General features: G+C 37.4%; 1 protein-coding gene across 3 annotated transcripts; it reads right to left on the reverse strand.

Annotated features, from left to right (window-relative positions):
* Positions 1–1,268: 1,268 nt before the first annotated feature.
* Positions 1,269–21,519, reverse strand: LOC116165937. 3 transcript variants are annotated; one of them, XM_031480709.1, is made up of 11 exons: positions 21,365–21,519; positions 19,156–20,807; positions 18,994–19,106; positions 4,448–4,504; positions 3,042–4,397; positions 2,530–2,972; positions 2,347–2,481; positions 2,171–2,299; positions 2,008–2,125; positions 1,819–1,959; positions 1,270–1,767 (listed from the first exon to the last, which is right to left on the reverse strand). In XM_031480709.1, the coding sequence occupies exons 2-11, from the start codon at positions 20,763–20,765 to the stop codon at positions 1,601–1,603; spliced, it is 4,269 nt and encodes a 1,422-aa protein (XP_031336569.1). In that variant the 5' UTR covers positions 20,766–20,807; positions 21,365–21,519; the 3' UTR covers positions 1,270–1,600. The 3 variants fall into 3 exon arrangements, with proteins under 3 accessions (XP_031336568.1, XP_031336567.1, XP_031336569.1); XM_031480708.1 differs by having other exon boundaries at positions 1,269–1,767; positions 2,530–4,397; positions 21,375–21,519; XM_031480707.1 differs by having other exon boundaries at positions 1,269–1,767; positions 2,530–4,397.
* Between the last annotated feature and the right edge of the window lie 2,584 nt (positions 21,520–24,103).

The following is a 24,103-nucleotide window of genomic DNA, read 5'->3' on the forward strand; positions in this document are numbered from 1 at the left end:
GGAAACCCATTCTTAAGACTTCGCCTGAATTTTTGTACTGTTAGTGCCTGCAGGAAATGGTAAACTGAAAACGTACTTCAATATTTTTCGCCTCGATCGAGAAAGTCCCACTTGGTCTGATTACGGTATAAGAATAGATTTGTTCAAATTTCGACCTCAATCCTCATTGATACGGTCAGGTGAATGACGTGGCAAGTGAGTTGTTCGCGACAGCTACCCTTGGAATATTACAATAGATCAGTAAGTAGTGAACGAAAGATTTTCAACCCTTTATTTAAAAAGTATTTTTTTCTTGGTGCCGTTTTCGCCATTATACTTTGGCTTTGAACTGAATTTAATGCGGATCTAATGAACTTTCTCTAGGGTGCGAATTGACCCTCATTTTAATGACGGTTTAAATTCTAGAACCATCAATTATCCTGAGACGAGAGTTCGAAGCAGGCTCTTAGCTAGGGCTGGTCACTTGCAAATATTGCAATCTAAGTCGGTTGTCTTTCAAGGAATTTCATTTCATTACCCAAAATTTGCTCACAGACAACGAAAATATTATTTCTTCTTCTACTTCATTCTGGCTCTACGAACCTGGTTTTCTGAATGCAAATATTTCAAGGAAGATTTTTCGTAGTGTGCGATTTTCGGTGGCGAATTTACCTGGGGAAGAAATTCCAGAGGTGACTCTACATAGAAAAATGTATGGAGATGCACTTTTCGCGGAGAGTTTGTCGCACGTGTGATGATCAAATATCTTGCTTTTATATAGAAGTTTATCTAAATTAATAAATAAATCCCTTGCAACATCAAAGGTATTTGTTGAAATTTGTACAACTTATGTTTTATAAATTATGACATAGAATCAAGTGTGCCTTTATTTGTTGCAGGATGACTCCCACTGTACCAAATTTGAACAAAACTAGCTGTATTAGGCTTTTTCGGAAATTAGACAGCGTGTGTATGAAGATTATTTCCAAGGCGCCAAAAAAAGTTCGGTTCTGTTATCCGGGTTAGTCACGAAATGTAAGTAATGATTTTAATTCAAAGATCTATAAATTAGGGCGTTTTTACACGAAGTTATATGGGAAGAGTTTTATTATCAGCGAATTTACAAGAATCAATAAATTTTGTTAGGAGCAAATTTTTGGATTTCGGATCTTCAGCTGGTAAGTCAGAGCAACTTTTAAAACAATGTTTAGTATATTTACAAGAGCATAAAAATAAATATATAAAAAATATATGCATATACATAAATAATGAGCTTATAAACGTAAACAATTTTATAACTAATTTAATCAAATTTAAAGCTTTTTAGGCACAATGATAAAGTTTTGTTGTTTTTCAAATCAACCGAAAAAAATGATTCCTATATCATTCAATGGTAAATATTATAAACCCCTTTGCTATAGTAAAACTACATTTGTACATCACAGTTACATATGTTTCAACAAAACGAAAATATAAAAATGGAACAAATTATGGCAATACGGTATGCATTTCTGGCATTTTCTTACCGGAAAATAAATGTGTTACTTAAAAGAAATTGGTTTGTCACTTGATCAACAAATATATATTACGTAATAATTTGATTTAATAAATCACACACAATTTATGGCATAGACGATCTCCTAATTGTCAAGGATATTGTAATATTTTCAGGTAATTTCTTCAAAACCGACCACGCTTCAAATCGCGACATGGAAGACACATCTGTTTCATTTACAAACACAATCTGGTCGCCAACTTGTATTTTTCCGGTTTTTTCAGCGGCCCCACCTATTAGAGGAAGAGGTAAATTTATCCTCAAGCAACAGCGCTTTTCCTTACCTTTGAAAACCTTCTTTATTAATAGCGGCATGTTTCCGAGTGGTGAATCTTTGCCTCCCTCCAAACTTATTCCTATACCCGCTGCATCTTTTATAAGAGACACTGTGATTGTCGTTTGCTTGTGTGAGGTCCCATCGGTGTCTAAAATTAAAATTTAAAGATCGATACTACCTAGATAACATTACGGACCTTTTATCGGCTGTAGTTGCGCCAATTTTGCCTCCGGTGAGCGCGGTGATGTTGGCACCGAGGCTGTATTGGAAGTTTTCCCTCTGCTCACCACCAAGGTAATTTCAGGTAAAGGTTCCTAAAAAAAGTTAAAATTTCAAGTATTACACTACAGTTTATTTACTTTGAGCAGTGACACTAGTTGCCTGTGTGTTAACCCCTCAACAGTTTTTCCATTAATTGATAGAACAAGGTCGCCTTTTTGCAGCCTTCCATCACGATGTGCCGAACTATCACCCCTAATTTTGTGAACCTAAAAACATCTTGTTCATTAGTGGCAATTGCCGAATTTCTACAGACTGTTATTTCTTTTGTTTCGTAATCCGCTCCACCGGCAAGTGTTACACCCACACTTCCACCGGGAATTTCTGGCCGTAGTATAATAGTCTCATTGGTTACAACAGAATTTTCCTGCTTGTTTTCAACAGGAGCATCCTAAAAACAACGCGGTGATTATTTGGCACATCCAACGGTGCATCATACCTTTCTATTTGCGATTTCCTTTTTGAAGTTATTCTCGAATTTGTTTTTAATAAAATGATTATTGGTGGTTTCGATAGTTGGTGATGGACTCAACTTTTCAAAACTCTTACGTAAATCAGTAACGCTCGTAGCTTTGGTTCGCGGTAGAGTGCTAAAATTGGGCAAAATCTTCATTTGTAAATCCCTCTTATCGGATTTGTTGGACAGACTATTCAGTGATAATTTTTTTGTGTCTGTGTGGTTCTGTTTTTCTACTTTGATCGGATTTGGGGTCGTAGCAACTGTATTGTTCTTTAAATTTTCTTCTCGTGTGGTTTTATGCATATTGCCTTCTGGTACGGCATCACTCGCGTTAACAGTTTTCTTTTCCTCCTCTTCAAAGCGACGTTGAATGAGAGGCGATCCGATCTTTAGATCCCTGCCACTTCGACACTTAGCTGAAGCTAAAATATTTTTACGATTAATCGCTTCCACACTCTGCGCTTTTAACAATCGATGATTGTGATTATCACCTTCGAAGCTTGCTTGAGGGTCGCTCTCTTCGCCTTTGTGGAGCAGGAACTCCTGCGCGTTTATTCTTGGAGACGTGAAAGTGCTATGTATTGTAATTGGCGACGATGGTGGAGATGTTCTAGATATATAACTAGATTGACTAGAACTTACAGCGGAATCATTATCACTATCATCCTCTTGCTTTTTAGGCTCAGTTCTATCTTGGGAAATCGTGCTTGTGTGGAAAAATTTGATGTGTGGTTTAATATCGAAAGAACTACTAACATATTCAAAACTGGAATCAGACCTTGTGGGGGAAGTAATACTTTCCAGTGATTTCGGTGCATCGTTGATAACTTTTGCGTTGCAAAAATCAATTTTACCGGGATGCGGCTTGGAATAATTGTCTGTGGAATCGGTCAGAGCGACAGAGCTTGATATTCCATTGGTAAACGTTTCGGAATGTATTTGTAAACTTTTTCGTTTAAACGCGGGCGAATACTTAGGTACATTAGCTGATAGGTTATTAGTCCATGGTGGCGTGGACATGAAAGGAACATATGAGTTACGATGGCAAGAAGAATTCGTCGACTCAGGAGGTAATAGTGCAGTCTTTGTGTCGCCAACTATGCTTGGTAGATTATTATTTTTAATTTCTGGCAAGTCCAATACAGGAACATCTACTTCGATTACTTTTTCAGGAATAACTAAACCTTTTAATTTTGATAAGCTGCGTTGTCGTTGTTCTAAAAGCAGTTTCCAACGATCTTTCTTTGGCAATTGATCAGAGGAGCTTATGTCCATTAAGCTTTGAGATCGCGTGTGTAAATGGGAGCTAGGCGCGTAGGTATTGTCGACATAGTCGTATTTTTCTTCAGACAGACAGCGTGTGTGGGAGATTTCCATAGTTAAATCTAAAGAGCTTCTTGCTTTGCTTGATGCCAAGCTGCTATGTTTCAAACCGTTTACTTTCGACGCCTTGTCTGCAATCCATCGATCAGTTTTGGATGAGGTGCTGAGCGATCGCTTGACTTTTGGGAAGGAGTTATTCAAGTTTCGGGATTTCTCAAAATACTCCTTCTCGATCGCGGTTGGAATATCATCCGTGCTTTTATTCGATTTGTTTAAAGTGGTAGATGTTGTTATACCGCCGGTACTTGAGAAAATCGCTATTTTATCTCGAACACTAAAGGAACTTTGTTGATCTTTAAATAAATTATGGGAGCCTGTAGCCCATAATTTATGCGACCAATTTGCCTTCGGTTCCTTTCTAGGTTCGGGTTTGCTTGATGTGACTTCGTTGTAATCTGGGAACTCGTCACCGTCTGGTGGTTGACGTGAGGAACTAGGAGGGACGTCCATTACGTCGCAGAAGTCTGAAAATGTGCACCATGATATATTAACAACGCTTTTACTTCGCACTTACTGTTCGCAGGAGCGGCGTCAAAGGTTACTTCATTCCCTTCCGTAGACGTTTCCCCATCTGAATAGATAAAACAATTTTTAAATTTGAACAGCACAAGCATGCTCCGATTTATTTAATACTTTCACATATTCTACAATAAGTAAACAACTCAATTCACCAGTTGCAAAAGACGAGGTCAATCACAACTGAGTGGGACGTGTCCTTTGCATTTAGAATAAAATTTATAACCGTTACCGACACCGGTATTATTTAAAAATGTTCGAGCATTCATCTGTTAATGTTTAGCATTTGCATTTTGCTTAAAAGAACAAAAACTTTAGTCCTACCCCTAGCTGCTTTTAGTCTCTCCACGAGACGTATCTACGCCAGAAGGGATACAAAGTAATTGTTGTCCAATAGTATGCCATTTATTGTGAATCGTTCGCAAACAATTAGTTTTCCAAATTTTTGCATCTGAGCTCCCTATGTAACAGAAGTGTATGCATATTTGAAAGCGGAACAAAACATGCTCGAAAACATGTTGAAATGCATGTATAAAATAGTTATTTTTCTAACTCAGGGGTTCTCAAAGTGGGTGCCGCGGTACCTTGGGGTAAATATTTGCAATCTAGTATAGAAAAAAAAGCGCACTCGGGGGGATCGAACCCGCGTCATCATAATCGAACGGCGACGGCCTTGCACTTGCAGTTTGCGCTACGCACCGTATACTATACGTATAACGATAATATTAAAATCATTATTTTTATTTATTCCGAAACTATTAAATACGCTTTAAATGCGTATATTAGTCAATTTCAAAGGCACATCAACGATTTTAATACCATATTTTCTTTTAAGTGGAGAAATGCGCTTCAAACAAAAAAAATGCAAACCCCATCAGGAGCATAAGTTCACATTTTATTACCAGATTCCTTCACATTTGTAATAGTAACGTTTGTTTTAAATGTTTTTGTGTTTAGGAATAAAACTTACTTACAAAAATTATACCTAACTGTAAAACAGCAAAAAAATTTATTACACAAAAAATGAGAAAAAAAAATTTCAAAGTTAAACTAACCAAAATATTTATTGTCGGCCAACCAATTACTTTGATTTCGTTTAAATTTTGCAATTGTAGATTAGGCATAAAGGATGTAAGACTGCCAAAATTTTTTGTTTGTTTTGTTTTTAGCGCCGTGACGTCATACAACTTCTTTTTCAAGTAGCAACCCAACATTTGAATATTATTTGAATGAGACTATTTTTCTTTGTTCATCATACCAAAATAGGGACAAGTTTTAACAAACTCTCCGAAATCCTGCAGCTTATTTAGGATAAGTGATTGCTTGAGAATACTAATATGAATATATTAAAGTTGTTATGATTAAAATTAAAAAGACCAGAGCGGAGTTTCCCATCCAAATACTAACCGAGGGCAACTTTAAGGTTTGGACGAGGAAGGAAAGCGACAATAAAATTTGAGAAATTCGTTTCTTTGCAGCGGTTTGTGCTGGATGAAGCAAAGGATTTGGCGATCCTGCTTGAAATGTGTTGCCGAGAGGTTAACAACAAAATTTCAAAAATTCGTTGGGCTCCTAGGGAACCTATAACGAAAGCTCTAAACGGAGGAAATGTAAATTTTCCGATTAGGGGGTTTTATGGCAATTATATAGTTGGGAAGCGGGACTTGATTGTTCGTATTTAACCCCCTGTTCTACGCAATTTCCAGCGCGCGTAACCCATAGGGGTAAGTTTTCAAAGCCCCAGTAGGACAAGCGGGTGAAATTCGCACCGGTTTTCATTGCAAAATGTGCACCAACATTGGTACCAACTTCAGATCAAAGTGTTTTTTTTTTTACAAAAAATGGTGGTAGTTAGGCGCCACGACCCCTAGGCGCGGAACTGCGACAAGCAAGAATTTTGAATCTAAACAATGGTCGCCTTTTTTCGCAATTTCTGTGCGAAAATGTGGTGCTTGAATGACCTGTCTAACTCGTTAATGTGACCAAACGTGTCTGATTTGTAAGGGAAGGTGAGTGATAGATGGAAATGAATAAACTATCATTTCAACAAAGGCGAATTTGCCATTGGCATAACTTTCATCTAAATTCCAAAGATATTTTGTTCATCGACATTCTTTGGATCGGAAATACCGCAAGAGCCTTCTGTCAATAACATTCCACATACAATGAACATCGGCTTTGAGTTTAATGAAAAAGTTAGCAGCGAGTTCTGAAATGACCAGATGACAGTGAGTTATGTAAGAAAATTCAAATGAAAGAAGCAATTAAACAAGCATGTAATGTGTAACACGAACCAATGAATATTAGATACGCACCTGTTCTTATTATTACACTAATTGGACAAAAAAACACTTGAAACACATGAAATAGCTTTAGTACAAAAGAAACACTTGGAACACGCTAAAACCTTTATCGTATCAATTTGGCAAAAAATGGAAGCTAAAAATAACATCACCAACTCGGTACCGTTATTAAAAAGGTAAAAAACTTAATCCTTTCCGAATTTTATAATCGCGATTGAAGAGGACCGTTTGCTGATTGCATTGTTCGCAATTGAACTGAAGACTTTCTACAAGAGTCTAACGCACGAGCCGCGCGCGAAATGCAGCTAGCGGTCTCAGAGAGGTGCGCTTTAAACTGGAAAACTGGTAGTTAACGTCTTCAAATAATCGTCTATTAGTAAAAATTCGTTTGTATTTTATTTAGGCAACGGTATGGTGGTCGCACTTGCAGTCGAGAGCGCAACATAGACAGGTCCAAGGAAAATGTAGTCACACCGTACAGAACCGTTTATGTAAATTTGCGCGTAACATAAAAAAGTGGCTGTATAACCAAATTCATAATTCCAATAGCAATTCCTTTAGAAACTTACCAATCCTATTAGAGCAGGGGCAATGGCAATCAGCAGGTCAGTGGACGTAAAGTCAAGGGCACATATAGAAAATCGCGCGATGGCCGTTTGCACTATGCACTACCGAGACGTGAGGACAGTCTATACTTACTTACAAGAAACGATTCAAAACAATACTCACAAAACGAGGAATTATTTATCGAAGTATCTTTGCAACGTGAGACAACGGCACTTATTTTCCACGTAGGATACCATAGCCAAAACAAGAATATGCGCGCAATAAAGAAGACATGCATGTACGAGATAAACAATTGCCGGACCATATTTAGCACACAGATTCTGTAACAATGACATCAATTTCTAGATCAGTGTACAATTTGAAGTTACCAGGTTTTTGAAATGCTTACGCTATCTGTGATACTTACATCAGAATGGACATTAATTTTTGAAAAAGCTGTCAAAAATAGCATTAATGCTCATCGATCCCTTAAATTGGTTCTGAGGTGTAACTCGGAATTTTGTTATTTCGAAAAATTTGTGATATATGGCAGCGAAGCCTATAGCAACAAATTATGCGCTATTTGTGCAACATTTGCATAGGGGATGAAACCATGGCGAGGAGTTGCATATGAGATATGGGTAAAATTTTACAGAACAATAAGAACCCGATGAAGAATGCGCCTTTGTTTCGCAAAGCTGATTTTTTCAATTTTTTTGTGGAAATCGGAGAAATTAAGGAAATTATAAATTAGCATTTTAGTAAAAATCACTCGTGCCCTGAAATTATTGAAACAAAAATTAGTCCATGCAGCGTACTACAAATTTACATTAATAATTTTTTCCGGTTTTTCGGATTGAAAAATAATACATGAGCACACGGAGAATTTTTCAAGTTATAGCACTTAATCTAAGGTGTATCTAAACAATTACTCTCTATTATGCATAACGAAGAGCATTTTTCAAAGCCCAAAAGTGAATTCTGTGAATTTGGCGCATTATTATGTATGCACTAATTTCGTTGGGAAATCGGCGAGAAGGGTTAGTTGAATTGAATTTGGTGCATCTTTAGTACATGTATATAAATCGATTTACGATTAGACTTTTTACTTGTTTCAACCACTTGTGAATACTAGTGTGAATATTTTCGGTACTAGTCGACAAATTATAGCATTTTTTAATTTTCTAACGGTTCCAATAGTAAGCATTAAGCAATATTGACAGTTTACATCCTATTAATTGTTTCCTACTATTTGCAAGGTCCGAAAGTGAAAATAAGGGATGCTATAAGTAAGCGCGGTGTTGTAGGTATATAGGTATGCAGGTGAATATCCATCAGTTACGACTCTTCTACGTTTTAAGAACTTTACAAAAAATCTCGAAATTTCGTTTTTTGAAAAAAGTACACAAATTCAGTGCGCTCGTTGACGAACGTATGTTATAAACAATTTCGCCTACTATAATTTTATATAGAGTAAAAAACGCACGTAGCAAAAACAGAAAGAAAACAGTACACAAGTTTTTCGACCATTTTTCAATGTTCGGTTAATCCGAAAAAAAAGTGTCGATGCAACAAAACAAGAGCGTGTAATAGCAAAATTAGCACCTTTTGATTCTCTATTTAAGTATTTTTTTAAATATACGGAAAGGGGGCAACTTTTTTCAAAATTGTGTAAATCGGAGGTATTGAGGTGAGGTTATCAAATTGACGCAAAGACAATGTAGTATTATCTTTGATTGACATTTTTGAGTATGCAACGTGATTATACCAAGACCATAAAGGCCGCTTTACATACTGCAATTCTTTGTGCAATACAGTTGCAGCAAGTTTAATTGCAAAAATACTGTACATGCAATAATTATTGCACTTTGGTTTTACACGCGGCAATTTTCTTTTTGCAATAGTTTGTTACCAACATTCGCATTTAAAATTGAACTAAAAGCTTTATCTATTCAAAATTCATCAGGTGTTGTTATAATTCTGAATGCGTTTTGAGTAAAAATGAATAGACACTTTAATCGAAAAAAGGCAGTCGCAGCTTCAATTTGTGTAGTAATAGTAAACAAAGTCTAGTTTCAACGTTTGGGAATTCTAGAACCTGGCGTTGTCAATACTTTCCCCCAAAATATCACGTGCAAGTGCAATAAAAATCGCGCGCGACCGCTAACCTGCAATTGCAAGTGAATTGCCAAAATGAATCAGCTGTTTCTCAAACGCGCATGCTTCTGGGCAAGTTTTATTGCGTATTGCATGGTCTTGCATGAAGAATTGCAGTATGTAAAGCGGCCTTAATACTATACACATTTTTAAGGTATAGTCATAATACTTTGTTTTTGCAATCTAAAGCCCCTCAATCTCACCCGATTAACGTGATTCTCTAAAAATTTGAATTTACCTATACTGGAACGGAGTGAATCGAAACTATGGTTTCAATAGGATCCAAACCTTATTATAACTACAAAAAACCAAATAAGAAAGCTTAAGGCTTAACTTACAACGTGCCACAGATTACTTAGACCAAACGAACTCCATCATAGACAACCCCAAAGTGATGTTTTCATTTAGGTACCTTCTAAATTCTGGCAGATCATAGAAGCCACCGATTGCTATGATGGCGAAATTAGAATACGTTTACCATTTATCTCGCACAAACTAACACTGCCCCATGCTATTATCACCTTACCTTTAAAATTCCCCAACATTCCACGAATCACCTATTTGTATCTACATGTGCATAAGCGATAAAAGTTGATAAAATGATTGGCAATCAATGAATTGATTACCATATCTCGACATTGCCAATGCTATATTCGCCGATGCGACATACTCATTCTCATAAAGTGCTTGAAATTTGCTCATATCAACTTTGGGCTTTGGCCATTTTCAGCTGTTTTTAATTTTAAACTGGAATGTTATCAAAATTCCACTTGTACCCAACACTTATTTTTCCTGTATTACAAATAAACGCAGTAGTTAAGAGCAGCATTTATTCCTACTTTTAATTGATGTGCAAATTTATTAATTATTAGTAACCTTTTTAATAAATAATAATTATAATCTTCAGTGCCACTCAACCGTACAATTATCAAATAGCTTCACTTTTCTGTTCTTTTCAATTTTCTTGAGTGCTTGATCAACGTTGTCATAGCAAATTTAGTGGATTCAAAACAAGCTTTCTTTGAGTTATTGTGTTTAACCGTCAAGCAACTCTAAACTGTGCTGTTTTGACTAAGAAAATTCGCCATCGCATTCACTTACTGCAAGGGTTGTAACTGTTGTATTACATTAAATATTTTATTTTGTTTAATTGACCTTGAGTCCAATACACATAAAAATAACCCTTCGTCTATTTCATATTAAAGGAATCTGGTATTTAAGGAAATTCGCTGATACATGGGAACTACTATTGATAGGGCTGTGACTTTTTACCCCCAGTAGAGGAGCTATGACCCTTCTGCCGCAAATATCACTAAAACCCCAAGTATTTCTTATGGAGAAATGCGCGCCCACCCTTTTTCCAACAAGTCAATCAGCTTTGCCCAACAGAATTTCCTATAAGTCATATCCCCACGGAAATACACGTTTTGAAGCACCAGGTATCCGAATCAAATAAAATCGCGATGATGTCGATCTGTCTGTCTGATGTACTCTTATTTCCGGCTAAACGATTGAACCGATGGGAATCAAATTTGGTACACATATTCTTAGACATAAAAGGAAGAACTCATCCACTCCCACTTTTTTGACAGAAATACACGTTTCAAACAAAATCTCAGTGATGTCGGTCTGTCTGCCTGTACTCTCATTTCTGGCTAAACGGATTCTTACACATAAAGGGAAGAGGAGCTGAAAAGTCCTGGGCAGAATCGCGCATGTGCAAGGTTGTCTAAACAATTGCACTCAATTGAACCACATTAGGTCCATATTCAAGAGACAATAATCCCACGGAGCACGCCATCATTATCGATCTGTTGGCATTAATGGAAGTATTCATTTATGTATACCATTTTCCCTGATGCTCTTCATTAAACACATCATACTTAGTCAATTTTTGCATAAATAATCACGTTTACCCTGCCATATGGAAAAAAAGCAATTGTTGTTCCTGTCCCTAAAGTACGTAATCCCGCAATATACCTATACCGTTTTACGACCAATCAGTATTTTTATCTACGCTCTCCAAAATCTTGGAACGCAACGTTGAGCAACAAATTTTGCTCCATGTCGAGAGAAATTCGTTAATACTATGCAATTTGGTCTCCACATCGGCATTATTAAACATCATAACTGATTATACCCTTGGTAGTTGGTGCATATGATGCAGAACTTTCTACCTGTTTCATCTTACCACGAAATGCGCCTGTTGTCCCTCCTACATTTTCTTGAATAATGCAATTGAATTGATCTCAAACTATTTATTTAACCGAGTCTCACAATTTATGATTTATACCCATTTGCTCAGGTGTGCCGCAGGGATCCATTTTATCATAAAACACACTTATTCAATAAAATACGAGTAACGAACTGACGTCCACACGCTGACCATCTCACCCTACCTACACATAATACCCAAATATTTAAACGGTCATTTAGATATACAATTGCCAAATTATACAACAGTTTACGGCATATTTGTAAGCACTTTCCATCTCCAAAATTTTCATCGTTCATATATCAACGTCTGTTTGTGGAACAATAAAGGTTATGCATATAGACCTCATTTTTTATTAGTAATCTGTAGTTTTACTTTCCCATATAAATTTAAGGAAAGAAATTTACTTATAAATGGAGAGTTTTAGGTGTGTCAAATTTTATTTTATTCATAATGAAAATTACTACATTTAAGGCGCAAAATTGTTCTCTCTTTTTGGGTAGAACAGCTTCGAATGTACTTTCAATCTGCTCTTCGCCCATTTACTTGATGTAAATAAAGTCATTCATTACTAGTATAACCCTTCGCCGATTTCAAATTAAACTACTTACGTACGAGGCTTGTAACATTTGTGGTACCTATATGAAATATATTAGTTTTTATAAAAGATCACATTTAGAGGATCGTGCGTAAAGATAGAACCCTAAGCAGTTTTGAATTTTAATTAATATTATTTAAGAAAATTCGCCCTAGTTCCTTTGAGGTACCATATTCGTTATTCAAGGAGTACAAGTAACCTCGTAAATAAGTAGCCCCTCGCCGTTTCCAATTTCTAGGGAAACCAACTTTCCAGTGGCGTAACAATAGCCACGGGCCCGTTTTGCAAAATCGAGCAAGACCCTAATGAATAAGGAAAAGGGAAAAATGTTGCAGAAAAACCAACAGCTGAGAACAAAATTTAGAACTATTAACAAAAATGCTTTTGGAAGTGAATACAATGGAAAGTGAAAGGTGTTGTTTTCATGTTGGTGACCTCACTTAGAAAAAAAGTGAAGTGTAGTAACGAATCGAGGATTGTTAACGATTACAAAAACAAGCGAAGCAGTTGAAGATGGACTTTGGGAACAGCTACAGAATTTCCAATAAATCAAAGCTAACAGGGCTTGCAAAAATGAATCTACCTACTAGCTAAGAAAAACTTTACGAGCTAAACTAACAACAATTTTTTCACAACTCCACGGTTAAGTAGTAAAACCCAAAAAAACACATTTTGGCCATTTTCCAAAATGTCGGCGTGAGCACAACTTTTTTTGGGATCTTTATAAAATTTAAATGAAAAGGCAACAATGAATATCGATTCACTTGCTTGTATGACAAATGTTTTTGAGAACATCTAAAATGACTGGACTAATACTGTAATTTAGAGATTCATAAACGTTTACTACATTTTTAGAGTACGTATTCGTTATGCATCCAAAAAAGAAGTTCTGACTTTTTCCTTTGCTGTTTAATTGGTCTCCTCCTGCTCTGACGTCATGGGTTATAGGATAACTTGCTGCGGTGAACGTCCTCAAATGAGTCATTCAAACGGCCAGCCAGTGGCGTAGCTAGCAACTTTGTTTTGGGAGGGGCTAATGTGTCTATGTTGTGGAAGGCAGTAAATCGTTAAAAAGATTCAAGATAGAGACCCTCTTTAGAAAACCATGTCCGGGGAGACCTATAGTCCCCCATGGCTACGTCCTTGGTTCTAGCAGACCTCAATATAAAAATACTTAAAAATATTTAAAGATTCCTATGGGCTGTAGTCGGCCTTCGCTGTTTTGAATTTAAATATATAAGAAAATGTGCACTTAGGTGGGTTATTACTTTTGTATCTCGTGAAATATTTTTATTTCTCTGAGAAATATTGTTTAAACTTTTAAAGGGTCTAAAAGTAACTCTACAACTGCGTACATAACTAGAACCCTTCACCGTTTTGAATGTAAACGTATTCTCCCTAATATTGCTATTGTGGTAACTTATCCAGTACAACACATAGTTTAGCTCCTTTGAGGAATCATGGGATCCAGTAAGCTTATAACTGCGAATAAACATTTTGAAATTAACCTTAATTTCTTTAGAAAATTCGTTGTCACACGGGAATCATTGATTTCTATTATATTTTAAAGCGGTATATCAGCAACCTTATAACTACGCATAAAAGTGTAACCCTTTGCAGTTTTGAAGTTAAAGTGATTTCATCCCCAACAATATAAAAATAACAACAGCAGCTTTATTGCACTACAGTTGATAACCAATTATAGACAAACGAAAGAAAAATAGATGAACAGTATAAATAACGTAGTTACATTCAAAGATAATTAGTAACTACATTTGAAGATGAGGTGCGAGACAGCGAAGGATGTAATTTTCGTTCCAAAAAAAATGTTCTTGTACATTTATTTGTGGTCAGAAAGGAAAAGTTACCATTTCATCATTGCAAACTAAACGCTGGGATATTCGTTAGTACAGTACTGGTGGTTATGTGACTTACACTACACTCTTGCATTCTTTTCCGGATGTGCTAAATATTTTTGACTAATGAACATAATAGTATAATAGGCTAATTAATAGGATAATTAATGAGAACGGTCCATTGCCTAATTGAAACACCGGTTGTATTTTTAAAATGCTTTCAATTCACAAAAATGTGTTGGGTGATTTGGCTTGTTTCGTTACGTCAAAGGATACGAGATTTTAAACACAATTTGTAAATTTTGGGCATTACGTACAGATCATGCTCTTTATAGCATTCGAATTAGAGACAATTTAGCTGACATCCTTCTAAAAAATTTAAGCTTTCCCCCCAAGAAATAATTTTGCTTGAAGGGAGGAAATTCAAATCCATGTCAGTGTCATGTTGGAGAAATTGCCTACGGCATGCATGGCGATCCATTCGGGTGCACTATTTTGGCCGCCCTCTATTCTACAAAAAAAGAGCTGAAACTGGTCCTTGAGAAACTGTTGTAAGTAATTAGGCGTTTTATGATCCCCAAACTCTTATAAAATGCAACTAAACAGTGCACATCATCGTTTTTACTGTGGGGAAGTTTTTTGAGCCTACTGCTCTGCTAACCCAGATATACTTACTTCTACTGCAGACGCATATATGAATATGTATATTAAAGGGAAGTAACAATTTAACTTCTTCATCTTACCGGTAGACATTCATTTAAATTACAACATTCCATCATTGTATTCAAATTTTTTACATAACTACTGTAAATGGTGCCAAGAATTCAAAAAATGTTTGAATAGAATAGCCACGTGGTAATTAAATACTGTACATCATTAGTGATTATGTACAGTATATTTACATTTATTACGTGGCAAATTGTAAACATTTATAAGTACAACAACGGTAATGCATCCTTCTGAAACATCATTGACAGCGCGAATCATTGGCTTACTACGCGAATTTCTTCCTACTTGAACTTAAATATATTTACCAATGTTTATATGACACGATACGATATAAATCCAAGTAGCGCCCTGAAGTGGGATGTGTAGTCTAACATGTTAAAACAATTTTCCAACATAGTTGCCGCCAGAGGTGCAGGTGTGCAATATAATTAAAATTCTTCCATTTTATGGTCCTGTTATAATTTAAAGATTGGCGATCGTGGCACTCCTCCGTATAGGTAGTTTATTAACAATTATAACAGCGCTGAACATTACAACAGATTAGATGCATTTTTTTTTCGATTTTTGTTGGTTGTAGTAGTGTATACAGAAGGAAAAATTGTTGTTTGTTCGCAATGCGCTGGAAGAGTGATCTCTAAAAACTGTCGGTACATTTTCGCGAAATGCATCAGCATTAAGAAGGGGGTAGTGTAAATTAAAGAAAATACACCGGGAAGCGAATTTCTACACTATATTCTGTTGTGGCATGTAATTGATTACTACACGTAATACGGGAAACTTAGCAGGCAATTATCGGGAATCAAAGTGCTTGATTTTCCCCCATCTTGATCCCGACGGGAAACACAAAATAAAAAACCACCGGGAAAATTAAAATGCTATTTTAATTTTTCGCTATTGAATCTATCAAAAGGGTAATTTCAAAAAGTCAAACTCCCTCCTCCCAAAAATAGATTACAATCAAAGAACGAATCAATACATTTATTCTTTCTCTTGCTATGTGTGAAAGTAAGTGGGATAATTTAAATGCATAATGGATGAAATTACATTTCTCCAGTCAAGCAAAAACTTTTTCCTTTGGTAAGGGAGAAGTTTGCCCATACCCCGTGCTATTAAAATAAAGGGCAATCGAGGCTCGTGGAGTCAAGTTTGGAAGCCGGTGCTAAAAGTTTGTCAAAGTGACAGACGATTTACACCTACAAAAATCTACAGAAGAAATAAGCACGACATTACGATCATCTTCGGTGGAAGCATCTACAAACTAGCTCCTATCCCAAGCTTATATGCAGACTAACTAAATAAATAATAAACGAAATGGATCAATCAAACTTACAATAACAACGACATTCCATCCGAATGCCTGCAATCAATTTTTGTGTCCCCACCAAAAAAGGCTACTAGCCGAAAATGCGAAGACTTTCGGGTGATCATTCTAATGAGCCAGATATTAAAAGTCTTCCTCAAGGTGACTCAGCAAAGAATACGCTGCAAGTGCGAAAGCGCGCTGGGAAACCAAGAGTTCGGCTTGTGGTGCAGTGGACTAGGTACCAGAGAAGCAATTTTCTGTTTACAAATATTACTCCAAAGGTACTATGAACACAAAAAGTGTACCCTTGTTTTATTGATTACGAAAAAGCATTCGATTCAGTAGACCATGACCGCCTAATGAACCAAATGAGAAAACTTGGGCTCGGAACCAAAATCTCTACAGGAACCAAACAGCCAGATTTCGCTTTGACAACGACTTGACTGGCCCAATACCTATTCAAAAAGACGCCCGACAAGGCTGCCCATTATCTCAATATCTATTCGGAAATGATCTTTGACAGAAAATTAGCCAACAAGAACATCGACGTAACAGTTAATAGACACTAGGTACACCAATAACTTAAGATATGCTGACGACACTGGACTAATAGCGGATAAGAACAAGATTTGCAAACTATCTTGAATTAAGTGGATATAAAAAGCCAAGCATGGGGGCTACGAATCAACAAAACGAAACAAACGTGATGAAAGTCAGCAGGATTCCAACCGAAATCACGATCAAATTAAACAACGAAAAATGGGAGCAAGCATCTCGGGGTAATCAGCTGAATCCACGAGGCCGAAATTCACCAAATTAGTCCGGAGTACTAATGCTTTCTTCCATAACAGCAGCATAGTCAATATATAAACTGATAAACGGATAAACGGGACTTATGTCAATTTCATTTAAACAGCATCATATTTTGTTAATTATTATTAGACATACAACTTTCGTCTAATAATGGGGTGGCCGCGGCCAATGTAGCTGAGATCTGTCTTCACCCCCATGGACTGTACGTGTAGATACATCAAAGACTGGTGGAGACATAATTTTGTGCATAATTTTCAACGCCCAAACAGCACTTTATCTGCTAGCATTTATGATTCTTTGCTTTGTTCAATATCCATACTCGAATTTGTTTGAAAAATGTGTAGGGAGATGGGAGATTAAAAAAATTAACGATGCGAATAGGGGAAATTAGAGCTCATTGTGTAATTCCATTACTTCCTGATGAGTAGTTCCAAGCTTATGTGCCGGAACGCTTAGATAATTAATCAAAAGTATTTTCGTCATTTTTTAACGAAAACGTAAGAAAGTGCGCACATTTTACCGTTAGGAAAAGTCAATTACGTTGAACACTTTAACAAGTAAGGATATCTTGATTGTAGTCTTACCTCAGCCAACTGGCACCTTCTAGAGGAGAAAATACTTTTTATAGTGTAGTTCAGAAAGATTCAAATATTCCTATAGGATGTGTGTAGAAACACATATCCAGCACCCCTCGGTAAGAAATCATGGATCGGTTGCCCCTCCTTTTTTCGTTTCCACACCTCTGTTAAAATGCATCTTCCTAGAAATAGACGCCATATTGTGAGTACATAACCTAAGGGTGGTCGAACCCACGTCCGACAGACAGACATGCCGAAACGTACCTAACAGTTTGAAAATTTCGGATCGCACTAAAACATCCCCAAACTATCCACGCTAATACCAACAGTTGTTTTGGGCTTTGTACATTAATGGTGAGTTCAAGGAATACATTGCTGAAGATGAATTGTGATCCCTTAACACTGAGGTGGCAACCCCTAAATTTTATCAATCTCTGGAAATGACTTCAATCTCTGAATTGTTTTTGGATTTTGTTGCCCAAATGTTCAACTTTGAATTTGCATTGGAATAACGTTTGGGTGATCATTCTGACGTATTAAACCATCCTAGGGACTAGACAACCCCTTTGCAGCAAAAGGCATATTTGTATCTTTACTACAAAGAAAAGACTTTTCAAATTAACGAAAGTATAAGGCGTTTAGCTTTACATTTAAATTTTGGTGGGGTTGAAGCGAGTGAAATGAAGAACTTAGTGAGCGCATTTTATCCAAAAATTTCCCCCTCAAACCAAAACAAATTTTGATGGAATAAACCATATTCGATTGTCCAATGTTTAGCGCGAACTTCTTTTTACCACATTTCGTAAAAAGTGCACTTTGTATACATATGAAATATTCAAAATTGTTAACGGCTGTCAATTGGCAACCCTCCCCTTAAACCCAAACTTGCTCTTTATATCATCATTTCATCACATATGTGCCTAAATGTACAAGCAGGGTCGTAGCACGCCAAACTTTAAAAATAAATACAATCGGGAAACGTTTCTAGATTTGCTGTCACAGCCATGAAGAAGATTCATCCTAAATTTAGGTACCCCCCGCACTCGTAAAAACGGAAACGGAAATTCTGAACGACATCAAGCACGGGTGACAACGATAAGGTGTTAAATATTACACAATAGAAAATAAAACAGCATTCAATTAGCAATTTTTTAGACTTGAGATCCCCGTACTGTTTTCTAACTTTCTCATTACGCCAAGCACCGTAAAATTATGGCTTTAGGAAATAAACTGCTAAATAATTGAAGCTATATAAAAGCACTTACTTTCACTTAAAAATATTCAAGTACCTACTTAAACTGTGACGAAATTTGCAAATACCTTTTTTTTCCACGGTAATTTCATTACATTCGTCAAAATTCTAACGATTCGACACAAATTGTAGCATCATCTTTCAGGAAATGCAAGCGAGCGTTTGCGGAAAAATTGCAAAAAATGAATACGTACGGTTATTTGTCGGACTACTGCCGGCCCCGTCGGGCATATCGGATCTTTTAAAAATTTGCTCCTTCGCAACCTCCTCGTCCGCATTTTCGACAATTACGATCGGCGTGGAGGATCTACAAAACAACTGTAGCAACTTGTTAATAGTGGTGGTGTATGCCTTACTTTAATGAGGTAGTTTCCTGGCTTCCTTCCTCGTCCACTTCGCCAATGGTGTCCAACTGCGAGGTTAAATTCCAATTAATGTTATATAACTCGCTATTGTAAATGTTGCTAGTGGAAGACCTGTTCGAATGGTCTTCGGTTGCTGTACGAATTTCGTTCTCGAGAAACATTTTCACCGATTCGATTGTGTTGCACTCGATTTGTTCCTGACAATCGGGGGATGAATATTTTGGCATGAAACATACTAGTCTAGGCAATTCCAACGCGAATAAGTCGCTTCTTATCGAATCAGAAGCCGGCAAGCCTTCGAAAAATGTGGCGTCTTTAATGCAATTTCCATTCTCATCCTCCAATTCTAAAAAGTTCTCGTTTCCCTTAAAGTGGGGCCTAACAGAAGGTTCGGGTATGATCATGTCTTCGTTGCCGTAACTTAGTGGAGCATCTTGGAAATTTGTAGGTGGTTGCAGAGGGTTTGCATCTGCTTCGTTTTCTTTACTGGCCTTTTCGTGGATAGTCTGATCCCGTTTGAATAGGGAGCCTATGTCGGTCCCTTCCACTGTTAAGTTCGAGTACCAATAGCTATCATTGGATATCGCATCAAAGTCCGCAGATTTGTCAATGCATAAGTCCAAATGCCTTTGTATAGATGTAGGGGTTGAAGGTAAGCTTCCTGCAAAGCTCGAGTTGGTAGTTGTTGGAAAAGAACTGAGCCTGTCGATGATGGTGGAAATTGAGCTGCCGGTGTCGTCAGATTCGCTCAAGTTACAACCGTGTTCTTGTGAAAACAAGTCTAAGTACACTTCTGCGTCTGGAGGACCTGCACTTCCATCAGACAGTCGGCGGTCTTTGTACAGGTGATTAGTGGCTTCTGGAGATTTTCGGAATCTGCCACTATTGCGCGGTGATTGAAAACGCCGTAGACCGTTGGAAAGATGCTCCACATTTTGGGAAACATTTTCATTTTCATTTGATGGAGTTGTACTGACCGGGGGTGGTAGTTCTTTTAGCATTTTGCGCGGTATTTTACGCGGGGGGACTGGGGGCGGCGGGGGCGGGGTTCTTTTCTTTTCGGCACTTATCACATGAGGTAAATCTTCCGTTATACCACTTGAATTTATATCATCCGTAAAATCTTCACTTCTTTTATTAATAAAATGCCTGATTAACAATTTGATGACAACGTTTGAGTCCTTCAAGCAACGAACGCAGTCAATCCTGGTCATACTGGTCACTGGCAAAGAATCGATTTTCAACACTTCGTCACCTTCACTTAATTTCCCCCAGGAACATTGGACCATCGAAGCCGGACTGTCGGGCGCACAAGACTGAATAAATAAGCGGTTGACGAATTCGGCGGCCTTTGTTCCGCCTTCAAATTTTAGCCCAAAGCCTAATCTTTCTCCCGGTAGTCGATACACCAGAACTTCTTCGGTAATTTCGTTTGGAATGTCTTCTTCTCCGATTTTAAGCACTGTAACGTAACTCGAATCTTTTTTTGTTGCCAAATGTTCGTCGTTTTGAATTTTTTCGGAACCCACCGAAACTACCGTTACGAATTCCATACCATTTTCCTCCAATGGAAGAACGGGCTTCTTTTTTAGATCGGTCATGATGGGAATTTAGAGTAAATGGTAGCAAGTAAAAATTGCATTCTGAAAATAAACAATAATTTGTGAGTAAGCTAAGAAACGATGTAATTAGTTGTAAGTAATACTAGTACTGGGAAAGGTATTTTAATGTTATAATGAGTGGCGCTCGCACATGGATGTGGGATTAAGGTACTCGTGCTCGTTAAACCTAGTAACCTACAATTGTGGTATGTCTTTCGCAACAACAAACGAAAATGGCGCCGTTAACAATTTTTAAACATAAAACTATTATTTTCTTAGCATTCTGGGCAGCAGGCACGATATGCATATACTTTGCGAGTTAATTTTTTCGAAGGACGAATGTTATTTATTAAAACAGTTCGAATCAAAGGTGGTAAAGTGATTGTAATTTTTGCTCGATTGCAATGAATAATTAGTTAAAAAGGCTAGGATATATTGCGGTATTCGAGGCCACATACTCTAACGGTATCATATCCCAGGTTAGTATTCAAAAGCATGACAGTAGTGTCCCAGTCACCAATATCCTACTGTTCTTAGCAATTACACCCAGCGGCACCCTTTCACCACATATTAATTAGGGTGAAGATATCCTTTCTTACCCTAACGTACCATCCAGGTGATGACATAATGAATGGGGTTGAAACCGCTGAAGACGACACTCTAAAATTTTCTAAACAACTGCGGCCGTTCTTTTCCTCAAAGTCACACAACCTGCACCTGACCTCGCGATGGTCCGCACCTCTTCGGTGGTTCAACAAGTAGTTTGCTTGAAGCAAAGCTCGATTCAATAAATGGTAGGTCAACTAGTTGAACGGGTCGGGGAATGTTGTAACCGGAGGACCCCAGTCGGTACTTGCGGTGCCGTTGAAACGTTATTACTGGCATGGTGAAAGCCAATCTTTATCTACGTCGAGTAGTACACTAGGAAATACGTTCCTCCACCCAAATGACCTCAAAGATGCACACCTTTACCTAGTATAATCTTTGCATACTTCTGTGATTGCAGTTTTGTTACAAAGTTTCTCATTTTCCATCGGAGGACTTCATAATAAATTTCTACTTTCAACTTGTTTTTGTTGTCTAGCCGATTTACCTAAGACTTACTTAAATGTAACTGCTCAGTTAGTTTGCACATTATAATCACGCAAGCTAGCCGTCTTTGTGTACCTAAATTCCTGACCTACTAGACACTTAGAAGACCTTTTAGCATGAGAGCGCACAATGAATGAAGATATTCGAATAACTGCTTATTCACAAACGGTGGTTGATGTCGTCTTCTTCAGTCTTTTAAACTAATTCTATTTGCGACGACTACACTTTGTGTTTGCTCTGATACTTGCTAACATTGCAAACCCCCGACCAGAGCCAACTCTGAATATAAATATTTTATATTCAAAGCTAAACCATATTTGTCGCGCAATCAATACCTATTCTAAAGGAATACAGTTTTAAGATTATCTTGTTTGGAACGCTTTTATACTGCTTTTCTGTAGTTGCGAAAGGAAAATTCAAATGCAATTCTTGTCTGTAGTGGAAAATGTTCTAAGTTTGTGTGCAGTTTGATCGTTTAAACAACCTCCTCGAATAAACTTAGTTAATGGTTGATCGAGGGGGGAAATGTCGATGTTATGGATGGTGCGGTGTATAGGTAAAACAGCCAAAAAAATTTTTCAGATAAAATGTTTTTTGGGTGCTACGTCTCAAATTTGGTCTTCTTTTTTTAATTGTTTTCTAAACATTCATATCGCCAGTATTGATATAGAAGTCACTAAATTCAGTACACCGGGTTAGTTGGCAGTTAGGGCTTTAACTAATGGCGTCGTGTGTGTTCCCCTGAATTGATGTTTGCCTGAATATGGGGCCCGAATCTACAACGGTCCGCAATGCAGAATGGGTGATTCATCCCCTTCATACGAAATAGTTTAAAAGTGGATGAAAGCGAGTTCAAAATGGGTAGAACGAGCGCGAGTTAGCTGATAGTCTGGGCCTTTCCACGGAAAGGGTACGTTTAGTGTATTGCATCATGAATTGCGCAGGAAACAGCGCGCAAGATAGATGACGCGTTTCCAAACACCATCTGGATCAATATGTGTTTGGACGCTGACATCCGAGGAGGGATTGAGACTGTTGCGAAGGATCCAAGTGGACTTCACCACTACACTCGTCCAGACAAAGCAACTTCAAATAAATGGATTCCGAAAAAGGTAAAGACTGTGCGCCGGCGATGGCAGCAATCTCGGAAAAACGGTCTGAATTAGAAAAAAAGATTTCCACCTGTTCCCAAAACTAAATGTTTATCTGACCGAACAACAATTTTGCACGAACGACGAACGCCTATTTTAATGAGCTCGAAGAAATGCAATTCCGCACGGAGATCCCGAGGTTAAAGAAACGGTGACTGAAGTGCGTTGAGGTTCGGTGAGACTACATCCAAAAATAAAGCTTATTTTGACTGTGTATAATTTCTATTTATTTCACACAGGAAACCTATCAATCGACCCTCGTACTACAGACCCGTGAATAACCCCCCCCCTCGCCCCCCCACTAGTATAAGAAGATCTTATGATATTTGTAGGGAAATGAGCATTCAGTCATTATAATGTTCTATTTTCTATCACCATAATAAGGTTTTCGTATACTGGGTGTATTCCATACCCCCCAAACTGCCTGTGCTATGGTCTCCCACCAAACCTTCAGCCCTAAGAACTTTTGTGCTATTTTTGCATAAGCGACTATAGAATATTCCATACTGCACGAGCTCTGTTACTTTTTATAGTCGCTTTAAAACAATTATGTTTGTTATGGTATGTGTACTATACGTTGTGGGGAAGAATGTAGAACGGGGAGGAGTCTGAAATGTCCCCAATATAAAAAGATCTTGTGATAGTTGTAGGGAAAACAACATCGAATCGATAATCTTCTCTTTCCTATAACCATAATATTTGTATTATACTATGCTATAACTATATAAGGTTTTCACCTAGAATACCCCCCAGACCCCCTGGTGCTACGGTCTCCCACCAAACGTTTAGCCCTAAGAGCTGTTATGCCATTTTTGCATAAGCGACTATAAAATATTCCTTTGCCGACGAATATTCCATACTTCAGGAGCTCCTGGTGTTATGTTCGATGAACTCTTTTATAATGTAAGTGCTAAGGTCTTCAAATGTTTTTGTAAAGAATGTAGAACCAGGCTGCTACAGGAAAAGTTCACGAAGCGTCATCCAGGAGCTTCCAAAAGAAATACGGAGAAAGTGGCAAATACAAAAACATCTCTGGATAAACTTTCAATAACACTCTATAGATACCTATACAGTGTTACATATAGGCATGTAAAA

This window comes from Photinus pyralis, unplaced genomic scaffold, assembly GCF_008802855.1.
Source record: "Photinus pyralis isolate 1611_PpyrPB1 unplaced genomic scaffold, Ppyr1.3 Ppyr1.4_LG3a, whole genome shotgun sequence".
NCBI classification, from domain to species: domain Eukaryota; kingdom Metazoa; phylum Arthropoda; class Insecta; order Coleoptera; family Lampyridae; genus Photinus; species Photinus pyralis.

What these genes read in the sequence shown, in the direction of transcription:
- LOC116165937 (XM_031480708.1), bottom strand. Translation starts at nt 20,765, where the DNA reads ATGACCGATCTAAAAAAGAAGCCCGTTCTTCCATTGGAGGAAAATGGT. An exon ending in ACGAAACAAAAGAAATAACA is followed by an intron (nt 2,300 to 2,346) that starts GTCTGTAGAAAT and finishes AGATGTTTTTAG; the next exon opens with GTTCACAAAATTAGGGGTGA. An exon ending in GCAACTACAGCCGATAAAAG is followed by an intron (nt 1,960 to 2,007) that starts GTCCGTAATGTT and finishes TTTTAATTTTAG; the next exon opens with ACACCGATGGGACCTCACAC.